The 10,961-nt window shown below is 38.9% G+C and overlaps 1 protein-coding gene across 37 annotated transcripts in view; it reads left to right on the forward strand.

Annotated features, from left to right (window-relative positions):
* Positions 1-1,323: 1,323 nt before the first annotated feature.
* Positions 1,324-10,961, forward strand: part of B3GNTL1 (UDP-GlcNAc:betaGal beta-1,3-N-acetylglucosaminyltransferase like 1) — a 111,485-nt gene continuing 101,847 nt past the window's right edge. For 26 of the 37 annotated variants that reach the window (XR_005840673.2, XR_005840676.2, XR_005840674.2 and 23 more), the window contains exons 1-5: positions 1,324-1,466; positions 1,708-1,836; positions 5,807-5,923; positions 6,087-6,186; positions 9,827-9,891. Coding sequence is in view for 14 of the 37 variants with exons in the window: in XM_040649620.2 (XP_040505554.1) it covers positions 1,416-1,466; positions 1,708-1,836; positions 5,807-5,923; positions 6,087-6,186; positions 9,827-9,891 (462 nt within the window). In the remaining 23 variants the exon portion in view is untranslated. Of the gene's footprint in view, positions 1,546-1,707; positions 1,837-3,200; positions 3,335-3,949; positions 4,216-4,921; positions 5,010-5,806; positions 5,924-6,086; positions 6,187-9,826; positions 9,892-10,961 lie in introns of those variants that run through there. The other 11 variants (XM_015295255.4, XM_004946084.5, XM_046902101.1 and 8 more) reach the window with 7 other exon arrangements.

Below are 10,961 nucleotides of genomic sequence, written 5' to 3' on the forward strand. Positions count from 1 at the left end.
CCAGTGAGTTTGTCGTGGCAGCTCTAGGAGAGCCCTTTCCATTCTGACTCAGATGAAAAAGGAACGGACACTGGAACAACGGGCTGCTGTTTTGCAAATGGTTTTGTTATACGAGAATACAAAAATTCCTTTTAAAATCTGGTAGATAAAGGCTTGCGCAGTGAAGTTGGATGCCTGGGTTGGAGTGGAGTCCCACGGAATGGTTTTTGCATGCTCGTGGACCCTTAAAACTCTGTCCAGAAGACTCCAAAATGAGATTTTGGAACTGAAATAGATGTATTTAGCTACCCTTTGTGGTCAGCTGCAGAACATAGCTTAGAAAGTGCTTCTGGTGGTTTTGATTGTTCTCTTTCCTTGGGGGAAGGAAGCGAGGGGTTCTCCCTGTGTCTTGTGGGCTGCTTCATACATTGAGGCACTGGTCTGACTGGGCCTTCTGTGTGGTTCAGCATCAGTAAAGCAACACTCTGCTAACTTCCTTAGACAAAGCAAAGCATGCAGGCAGCAGAGCCGTGCTAGCAGTCCTCGTCGCCAGAAAAATAAACGATCACATTTAGCAACGCCGTTCACAGAGAGATTAAATCCAGGCTGGATGGGGGGAAGCTGTGCAGATAATGCGGAATAGATTCGCGGGGTGAATTACCGCCTGGCCGCCCTCCTCACCTCCCCAATTCTCAGCCTGGTGTGCCAGCAAACGTTTTAAGATAACTGTGCTGTGTTTGCTCCTTGGATTGCCCGGCCGTGTAACAGGCCCTCAGATAAACACGGGTAATCTCGGGATTTTGCTCAACAAGGACTGCTTTGTGTGGGTTTCTGGTAGTTCTGAGCAGGTCGTTGTGCAGGGCCTCGTCCTGCCATCCCTTCCATCGTCAGCGCTTTCAAGGAAGTGAGTGGTGGCACAACGACGGCTCTACTGAGCAGACGATCGATAATAATAGTGAAAATGCACGTATTTTAAGGTGATGGGGAAATAATAACAAGGGCAGCACTGAACGCAGCCGTCTGAAGCATGGAATGCGCTAACTGGAACAAATATGAGGGAAAATGTGGGAAACGGCGGGCACGCTTATTTACGAGCGCCTCTACAGACGGCCTTCCAGCCCTGCCAGGCCTGAGCCAAAGAACCCCGATCCGGGCGAGGCGCGGCCGAGCACAGCCGGGGAGCAGCGACGGCGGGAGGCTTTAAAACGACGGAGCGCGCCGGGCCCGCCCGCAGCACCGCCCCGCCACGGCGCTTCCGGCCTCTCCGCGACCGCCTCCCCACGAACGCGCCACGAGGGAGGGGGGCACGCGCCGCTGCTGCGGGCGGGAAGGGCGTGAGGGAGCGGGGCGGGCCGGATGCGCCGTCCTGAGGCGGGCAGCAGCGCTCCGAGGCGGTTCCTGAAGAGAAAAGGGCGGCCTGAGGGGCGGAGGCGACCATGGCGGAGGCGGAGAGGGCCGCAGGGAGCCCCCCCGGCGCCGTGCAGGTGGTACGACGTGTCCGGAGGGCGGGGCGGACTCTGAGCGGGAGCGGAGCGCTGTGGAGCAGTGTGCTCAGTTGGGCTGGAGGTGCTGCGTGGTCAGGGAGCGTTTTTTATATATATATATATATATTTTTTTTTTTCTTTCCATTTGGGCCGGGGCCTGTGGGAACGAGGAGCTGAGCGTGTTTGGTTGTGCGGACTTTGAACTTATTTTGTTTTTAATTAGCTTTTCTTTTGCAAATCATAGAACGGCTCGGCTGGGGGGAACCTTAAAGACCATCCAGTTCCACCCCGTGCTGTGTGCTGCCTGCGGCCCATCCGTGCCAGGGATGGGGCACCACAGCTGTGGGCAGTGCCGGGGCCTCACCGCCTCTGGGTAAAGGATTTCCTCCTCACATCTGACCTAAATCTCCCCTCTTGTACTTTAAAGCCGTTCCCCCTTGTCTGGTTGCTGTGTACCCCTGTAAAAAGCTGATTTCACTCCTGCTTATAAGCTCGGTCTGTACTGGAAGGCCACTGTCAGGTCTCCCCTGAGCCTTCTCCAGGCTGAGCAAACCCTTCATGCGATGTCTACCCACATCCACATTTATGTAGGTACCACTGGTATGGATGGCAGCAGTTTATATTTACATTTCTATTTAGTGAAGTCAGTATTCTTGTACTGAAAAGCAAAATAGCTCAGATTGTTAGGCAGGTGGAAATGGGGAACTTCATAGAAACTCAGATCCCGTGCAGGTGTTCTGAACAACTTTCTGGGTTCAATATGACCCAAGCGGTGACTTGTGAGATGTGACAAAACTTTCTGCCAACAGCCTCAAGTTTTTAAGTGGTTTGGAGCAATGACTGATTCACAAGCTTCGTTTAAGGGTAGCAGCTTCTGACTTCTGGAAAATCTTCAGTGGTGTTTAAATGATTATTTGAATTTATTTTCCACATTCAGACACAGAGGTAGGAGCCAATGTGAACTGAAATCTGTTGAAAGAGAACATAGCGTTTCACTTTGGAGTAGAGAAGGATGGTGGTAATGCCAGAAATAAGAGATTTCTTTGGCACGAAGCATTCCATTGCTCAATATCTGACACTTCTTATTATTATTTTAAACTCACATTTTTCCATTTCAGACTTTCAATTGAGGTATTGTTTTTCTGTAGTGTAGCTGAGAGTGGAAGGATGTTTTTGTTGTATAATACATTTGTAGAAGGAAGGGGATTGAACTATCCATTGCTCATTTAGCATTGCCATTTTTACCACAGATCAAAACTTATTTAGCAGAGAGGCCAAGAATCATCTTCAGCTTAGTCAGGGCAAAACTACTATAAATAGTAAATAGCTTCAGGCCTCATTCTAGAACTTCTGATGTCCAGGGGAAATCAGAAGTGTCACAATGCTCAAATCCAGATCTGATTCATCATTCTGTATTTCAACTGTACTTAATCTATAGGCCACGAAAGGCTTCTCTGTTGGATTTTGCTATAAATCAGTCTCAGGTAATGGAAAGGATAATTCTGACACAGCTGACCTTGTAGTGAGAGTAGACTGGTCATTTGCAAGTTATGTCCCTGTGTTGGCTTAAAATTATTTGAAAGTGCATTATGTGTATTTCTAGTTCTCTGTCATCATCGTAGTTTTCAGAAATGGCTGCTGCAAAGAGAGCTTGAATAATAATTTGGGCTGTGAGTGGGAAATAGTAATTAATGGAAACTGCAGCATAGGATTAAGAGGTTAGGAAGACTGTTCCAGATCTCCACAATGCCGACTGTCAGAGATTGGCTCAGCAAGGCAGTAACAAACTCTGCAGACTGCGATACATCAACAGCGACGGAGCTGGTGTTGACCTCATCTTGAGACAGAACAACTAGACAAGATCTCACAAGGTTTCTATCAGCTGACTTTTTTTCTACTGATCTGCACTTGTAAGTGAAATGTAGTGTCTTAGTTGAGGTTTATTCCTCTTTAAATAAGCCAAGGAGATTTATGTGTTCTGAGGCCAGCTCACAGACACTCAGCTCAGAGTAGGTGCCAACTGCAACTTTCAAACCTGGCTGCACACGTGGAAGTGAACTAGAGAGAAATGAAGGTTTCTGTCTGTGGCATTTTCAGATTTTCTTTGACTTAGAAACAACAAAAGAACATAAATGCAGAAAAGCAGTATACTGGTAATGAATGGTAGAACCCAAGGAATTGCTTTAATGTACTGTTAGCAGTTCTCTGGTAATTGAATCATATTGCTGTGTACAGTTATTAGTTTTTTTTTCATGTTTTATGTGGAAGACTCAGCAGCAGTTCAGCTCTGCCCCATTTTGACAAGCATCTGGCTGCTTGTGATGGTAGTCATGTGAAAGTACAACGTGCTCGCAGTGATGTGTTCAGGAACATGCTAGTATGTTCTGAGGCACTGTGCTGAGATCAGAGCATCTTAGTGACATCAGGTGTTTGTGGATTGCTTCCTCAGCGCTGCCGTTAAATACTGCTTTTGCTGTTTTCAGTTCAAACTAAGCAGAAAACTTCTAACACGATAATTCGCGCTGCTAAATCTAACTGCTGATTTCCCCTGAGTAAAACCAGGAGCTCACCACGGGGAAAAAAAGCTTACATATAAGTTGCATTTTTACTGTGTTCAGGCCAATATCAATCTAGTTGTGGTGGCATGGTCAAATTTTTACTGAGTTAATTAGGAAAAAAATTATTGATTATTCTGGATGTCCAAAACTGCATTGGAAAAAATGGGGAATACTTTTCTTTCTGAATGAATAAGGTAGGTTGATTAACATTAACATTTAGGGACTTATTCTAATTGTCATCTGGACATAAGGAATATTGAAATCATGAGTACTTTGAATATCTTGGTTTTAGAACCTCAGCCCTGTTTATTCTTTGAAGCCTTGATATACTAATCTCAGACAGTTCTGAAATAATCTTTTATTCTCCAGATGTTGTCATTGTTCTGTATTCCATCTTACTTATTTCTTTAACTTCTTTTACTTGCTTATCTCTTTACGACAGAGGTCAAAGAATTTCTTCGCTTAAACACTTTAGGTAGTTTTCCCTCTACTTAAATCCCCCTTTTTTTCTGTTACAGCATCCTGCCAAAAATCAGGTTTTAAACTGCTACAAGTTTTCTTTGTTTTGCTGTGAAACGTTATGTTATTTTTAATTAATCATTGTAGTAGGTAATACAGGAATATTGAATGTATGTACATCCTGCTCTGTGAATGCAAAGAAACAAAAATCCAACCAAACTTGCACAAAATGTATCTGCCTAGGGATACATTTGCATGTGTTGTTACAATGTACGTCTATTTGTATGAACAAGAAATCTTTGACAAGTCCATTGAGATACTCTTTCAGCTTTCTTTTTTAAGATTTTCACTTCCTCACAGTAGGAACTAATCCTCTCTTCCTTCTAACTTTGCATTTATGGTTATGCACCGCATGATAAGGGGTTTAAATTCGGTTTCTAGGAACTTCTTAAAATGTCCTATGAGACTTCTTACAAGTTACTTACGCCTGTGCGTTAAGTTCCCCATCTATTATAAGCTGCATTAACAGGTACGGGTTTGGATTTTCCCTTTACGAACATAGCTGGTGTATTATTACTGAGATTAATTTCTTAGGACTTGCATGCTTTGAATGTAAGATATTGTATTTTGAGATATAAAAACACTTTTGGGGTTAAGGGTGAGAATAATGATGAGTACTGTGACAGAGGAATCCCTCATCTATGATTTCTAACCAATTTTAAAGTATTTCAGGTATGTTTTCACATTTCATGAGTATGTGGCTGAAACAACAGTGGCTGTAAGAGGAAAACCTGTGGTTGAAATGGTAGACTAAGGAAGTAGGTCATAAGTCATCTTCTGCTGTGTTTGATAACAGTTTTAGATAGAGCCATTTTAAAAACCTTGGCTAGAGCCCAAGGATAAGGGCTGCATGTGTAAGCATCACCAATTAGGCAGTAAGCTTAACGAAAAACTGATGAGTAAAGTATATTCATGGAAGACAGAACTAAAGAGTGTTTTATGAAATGGGGGGATACTAGAAACAAATTAATGTGGTGTTACAGATGTTTTGTTAGCATTTTTGGTTGAGTTGTCTCTATTGTTTCCTTGGAGATTTACTAAAAGCCATATTGTAGAACTCAAAAAATATGAAGTTTGATAGACATGAAAGTAAAACATACATATATAATGAAAACAAAGGTACCTAGCCTACTTCTTTATTCTTAAGATGCACTTAGTTTTACAAAGATCTGCCACTTCCCCTTTTTTAATGAATGTTCTTGTACTGTAAATAGACTTTTAAAAAAAATAGTACTTACTAATACTTTGTGTTGTCTTTTTTTGTAGTCAGTCATTGTACCTGTTCACAACAGCGAATGTTGGCTAGATGAGTGCTTAAAGTCAGTTTGGGAACAGGATTTTAAACAAACCATGGAGCTGTCAATTTTTAATGATGCCAGTAAGGTATGTCTCAGACCCTATTTAAAATACTGACTAAATCAGTATTGTCTGTGATAGGAATTTTTACTTTGGATTGTGGTTGGTTTACCATGCACATTAGAATAGCTGCATCTATTTAGTGTCTATTTAGTATTTATATTTAGTGTCATCATTTTTTTTTTTCTAGGATGGTTCAGCTGAAATCATTGCAAAATGGAAGGTTAAGTTGGAAGATGCTGGTGTTCCAGTAGTTGTTGGTAGTAATGATTCAGCTCAGCCTCGAGGAGGTATGTAACATAGCAGTGTTTTTTTTAATGATTTTTTTTTTAAGAGTTGGGTTGTTATGGTAGATATCTGTTTTTTACTTTGAGAAGTATCTTAGTAGCCCACTAGCATTGTGATGGGGAAACTACCACATTTCTTTCCAGATTTCCACATTCAAAAGCTCATTCTAATTTAGAATTTGGCCCTGTTGTTTTTGGCTTTGTAGGATTTGTTTATATGTCCAGGAAAGAAGAACTTGGCTTGATACTTGTGCTCTACTCAGCAAAAGAATTTTGTTTAATTATAGTGTACACAATGTTGTTAATGCTTACAGTTTTACTGTGGCTTTCTGATATCTGATTTATCTTCAAAGGATGTGTTATAAGAAAAAAAGACAGACAAGATTTCTTAAATAACCATTTAAAAAGTAAATATTCTTCAGAATTGTAGAACTGACCCTAAAAATGTGACGTAAAGGACCCTAAGAGCAAAATTATATCAAAAGCTTTTTTTTCTTTTTGAATCTCAATCCTGATTCCTAACCACTTGAACAATTTTCCCCTTTTCTAAGTTATACACCCATCATTACAAACAAGGCAATTTAATTACAAGTCATATTTTTTCCTTTATTCACTGAAGCTGTGTTACATAATGTGAAGATTGCAGGTTTCTTACTGTTTCTTGGTGTTGCCATTGCAAAACTGCTGATTTAAAACATTTTAAATCATGATCCATGATTTAATTCATGATCCAAGCCAGTTCTGGAGTTTTGCAATTGGCCTGTAAATAACAATCAAGTTGAATTATGAAGTATTTTGCTGTAGAATGAATATACAGATTGGTGGAATGTGAACTGTAAAACTTTTGTATTTCTAATTTTAAATCTCACTCTCTTTTTGTTAGAATTGGAAGATAAGCCACCAGTTGCTTTTATTAAAGGAGCAGAGGGTAGCTGGTGATCTAGAAAGCTAAGTAGGCTGCGATTTTTTTCAGCAGAAAAGTCAAGTCAATAATACAGTAGGCTGTTAATTATGGTACTTAGGAAAGCTGGTAGCAGTGCTTTTGTTAACACCTTTTGTTATGTATTTTCAATTTTAACAAAACATTTTCTATATGTAGTCTTTTTCCAAATAAACTATTTTATTAGTAATGTGTGTAAACTAGTTTTCAGTTTGCAAGGTGCAATATTTTGACAATAATTTATGATAATACTCTGAAGTCAGTTCACCTTTGCACTCTGGAGAACTGAAACTAAGTTGGAGTTGTGAACTACAGTGACTATCTCCTGCTATTAAAAAGAGATGTTAGATTAATTTTCATTTTAACATGTATTTGCCAGTGTTAGCATAGGCAAAACCTGAACAAATCTTTAAGAAATTGTTGGGTGGAGGAAGGGCACAGCTGTGAGCATTGTTTTAGATAATAGTATGAAATGCTTTTTTAAAAAAAAAAAAAAAAAGAAAAGAAAACAGCCAAGCTTATTCATGTGGAAGTCAACCTGAGGTCACCATTAGAGTGAGGACATCTTTTCTTCTTGGTTGTTACATTTTAGGAGCAGGTTACTTGAAATCCATAGTATTTGTTTGCTTTCAGTGATTTACTTTTATTATGTTAAGGACTAGTTACAACTGTAAGGAGTCTTTCCTTTAATAGAAGATGCTTTACTACAGAAACAATGTACTAGTCAGGCTTCACATCTTCAACTATTTACACAAGATTAGGATTTATTTCTGATTCTTTTCGAACATGTAAAAGAAAAGGGGGGACCTAGGAAAAAAGAAAGGGTCACTTGCCTAAAAAAAGGAAACCTTTTTCTTTCCAAGAGTAAGGAATGTTAATATCTCACTGAGGCTTAAGTTTTTACGGTTGTAGCCATGGTAACAGGCTCTTTTCACCAAGTAAGCAGGCCTTACAAAACTCACAGACCTGGCACAAACATTTGATTTTCTTCAGTAGAGTAATATTAAAGAAATTCTTTCACTCATGCCAAACATAGGGTTCATTGTGGAGAAAACTTTTTAATATCTGGTTTCTTCTACAGGGAGCTATACTGCTCATTTTAAGAATTTTTAAAATATGCATGTTTTCCTCTCCTTCCCCTAAAAGTTACTGCCTAGCGTAAGAAAAGCTTTAGGGTGACTTCTGCCTTCATCTTAATAAATAAATATTTTTCAACTTTTTCTCATAATGTACATTTAGTATTTCATTATTTTGTTTGAAAACAAGATCTGAGGTATTTCAGAAAGTTCTCATAGTAATACAGTTGTCATCTTGTAGTTGTCTTTGAGTCTGCTTCACTTTTTTCATTATTCATTCAGAGCAATTCATGAGTTTATCCTGAAGACAGTTGAAATGGGGTATTTTGAAATGCAGGATAGAAATGTAAATACAGGCTGTTTTACAGCTGTTAACGGTATAGCTGAGTATTGATTGACGTTTAGCAAACTTAGTTATATCCTGTACTTTTTCTTTAGTAAGATGCTCTGAAGTAGTCGGGTTTCTCTTGCTTGGCATGTTCAGACCTGCTAACTTTCATCAGTTATTTCCTGCTAAAACTGCTGGTGCCAGGGTTCAGCTCTGCTGTTGTGCTAGGTGCTGACTTTGCCAGCTGCCTTTTTTTACTGCCAAAAGAAAAGAGAATGAGAGTAACTGTATGTGAGTATTAAGTATTCATACATGTGTAAAAAGTTATTTCTAAGTACATTGTAAGATAATCAATCCAAGAAACCTATGGAGAAGTTAAAGTGACTCAAAGACTCTCCACAAGGTGAGGATTAAAATAATCAAAGTACTTAAGAATAAAACAATTATAAGGAAGAGCCTTTATCGCTACGGTTGTGTTGGCAGTTGATATAATGTTCCTTTGAAGCAGTAAGCAATGCAGTAATAAGTTTTTTTCTCAGTTAACTCAGCAAAATAGCCAAGGAACTTGTGAATTAAATTAATTGAGCCTTTGAGCCCAGATAGATTTGTTTCCTGAGCAAATTTGAAGCTGTATCATGTAATTTACAGAAGATTGATCCTTTTTCAAATGCAAAATAAGGCATTTTAGAAATGATAATATTTAAAATTACCCCACTCTGAGTAATGGTGAGACTTCCTCGCTTTATTTTTCTAGTTTTCACATTAAAGAATTAAAAAAAAAAAACAAAAAAACTAAAAACAACAACAAAAAAAAAAACCCCACACCCTCAACAGTATTACCTATCCTCAAGTTTTTGTATTTGCATACTTTGTATGTAACAAGCAACATAGAACAGAACTTTATCCTCTATTTGTTATGATCAGATTTGAATACACGTATACCTAGCCATCTTTTTCAGCATCTGAAGTACTGGGTATGAGATCTGGGTAGCCAGGCTCATCAAGATAAATATTATGTATTGTCTATTTTGGGAGGGGTAGCAAAAGTCTAATTCTGCTTAGTGGTAGAATTCTAACACATACAACACAGTTGATAACCACACAGAGAGCAATACTGAAATGAGTATGTATTTAGCTATTAAAAGTTACCTGGTTTTAACACAGGAAAGTAAAATAATTTTCCTAATGCTGATTTTTCATTTGTCTGTTTTCTTTAATCTGTTCTGAACTGCAGTAATTAAAAAAAATGAAAATAAAAAATTCAGAATTTACCACAATTTATATTTATTTTCTCAACAGTTGGATTTGCTAAAAACCAAGCAATAATACAGAGCTCAGGAACCTATCTCTGCTTTCTGGATTCAGTAAGTCAACGCATTTTATTTAATTCCATTCTGTCAATAAGATTATTTTGTTCTTTTTATTGTGGTGGTTGATTTGCCATAAGTACAATCTCTTCAAAGGTGTTTGGAAGACAACTGTAGGGGTATAAATATTTTTTAACACCCAAACTGTAGAAAGCCCACAGCCTCATATCACTGTTTGATTCTATGGGATATCACAAGAAGTTGTGAGCAGAGTTGTGTAAAGTTGCTATTCAGGTGTTTTTAGGTTTTTTGCTTTCCCGTGTGCTTTAGAAAGTGGTATAGATGAGAAACTAAGAGCTAATCTACTGGGGCTTTGATGCCAAAATTAGAGATGCCTTGCCTCCCATCTTGAATATATTTTTCTCCTGTCCTTTGTTGGGTTCCTTCAGTGAACCCATTCAGCTCACTCACCTGCAGATAACTATCTGACTTTATGCAGTATGATATGCAGTGAAGGGTTTCACAAATATGCATAGCTGATCTGAGGAGTGGTGCCATGTGGCTAGGATCAGGCAAGAAGAGCAAGACCTTTAAGGCTCACTGATCTCATGTAATTTCACCTGAAGATTAATTCTTTCCTCTGAATTGACTGTGGTTTAGGAGGAAATAGTTGCTGGAAGTGTAGGTTTTCAGATAGACTACAAGTTAACATTATGATTGACTTTGCCCGTTAGAAAATGTCATGATCTTTTTCATGAGAGCAGGGATGCAAATTCTACAGCCTTATAACCACATAGGTTTTAATTTGGGTACTCTTTCAGTTTACAGGCTCTATTAGTTGTACCAGTGGGGTAGAAAGGCTTTTTTGATTGTTGAAATTTTGTGAATTAATCAATGTACTACTGCAAGATATGGCTAATCACTGCTGCATTTCTTTTGACTCAAGGCAATGTGTCAGAAGTTTCTTGTCATGTTTTTTAAGAAATCAAGCTTTGCTGTTGGCTTGCCTGACCTGTCTTTTTTCTTTTATTAAACTATTACTATGTTTATCTGCTCAGTTTTCGTTTTTTAAGTGTTTATTTGAATTTATCCTGGCTTCTCATCGGTAGTGTTTTACAGAGCATATT

Source organism: Gallus gallus, chromosome 18, assembly GCF_016699485.2.
Source record: "Gallus gallus isolate bGalGal1 chromosome 18, bGalGal1.mat.broiler.GRCg7b, whole genome shotgun sequence".
In the NCBI taxonomy this organism is placed as follows: Eukaryota; Metazoa; Chordata; class Aves; order Galliformes; family Phasianidae; genus Gallus; species Gallus gallus.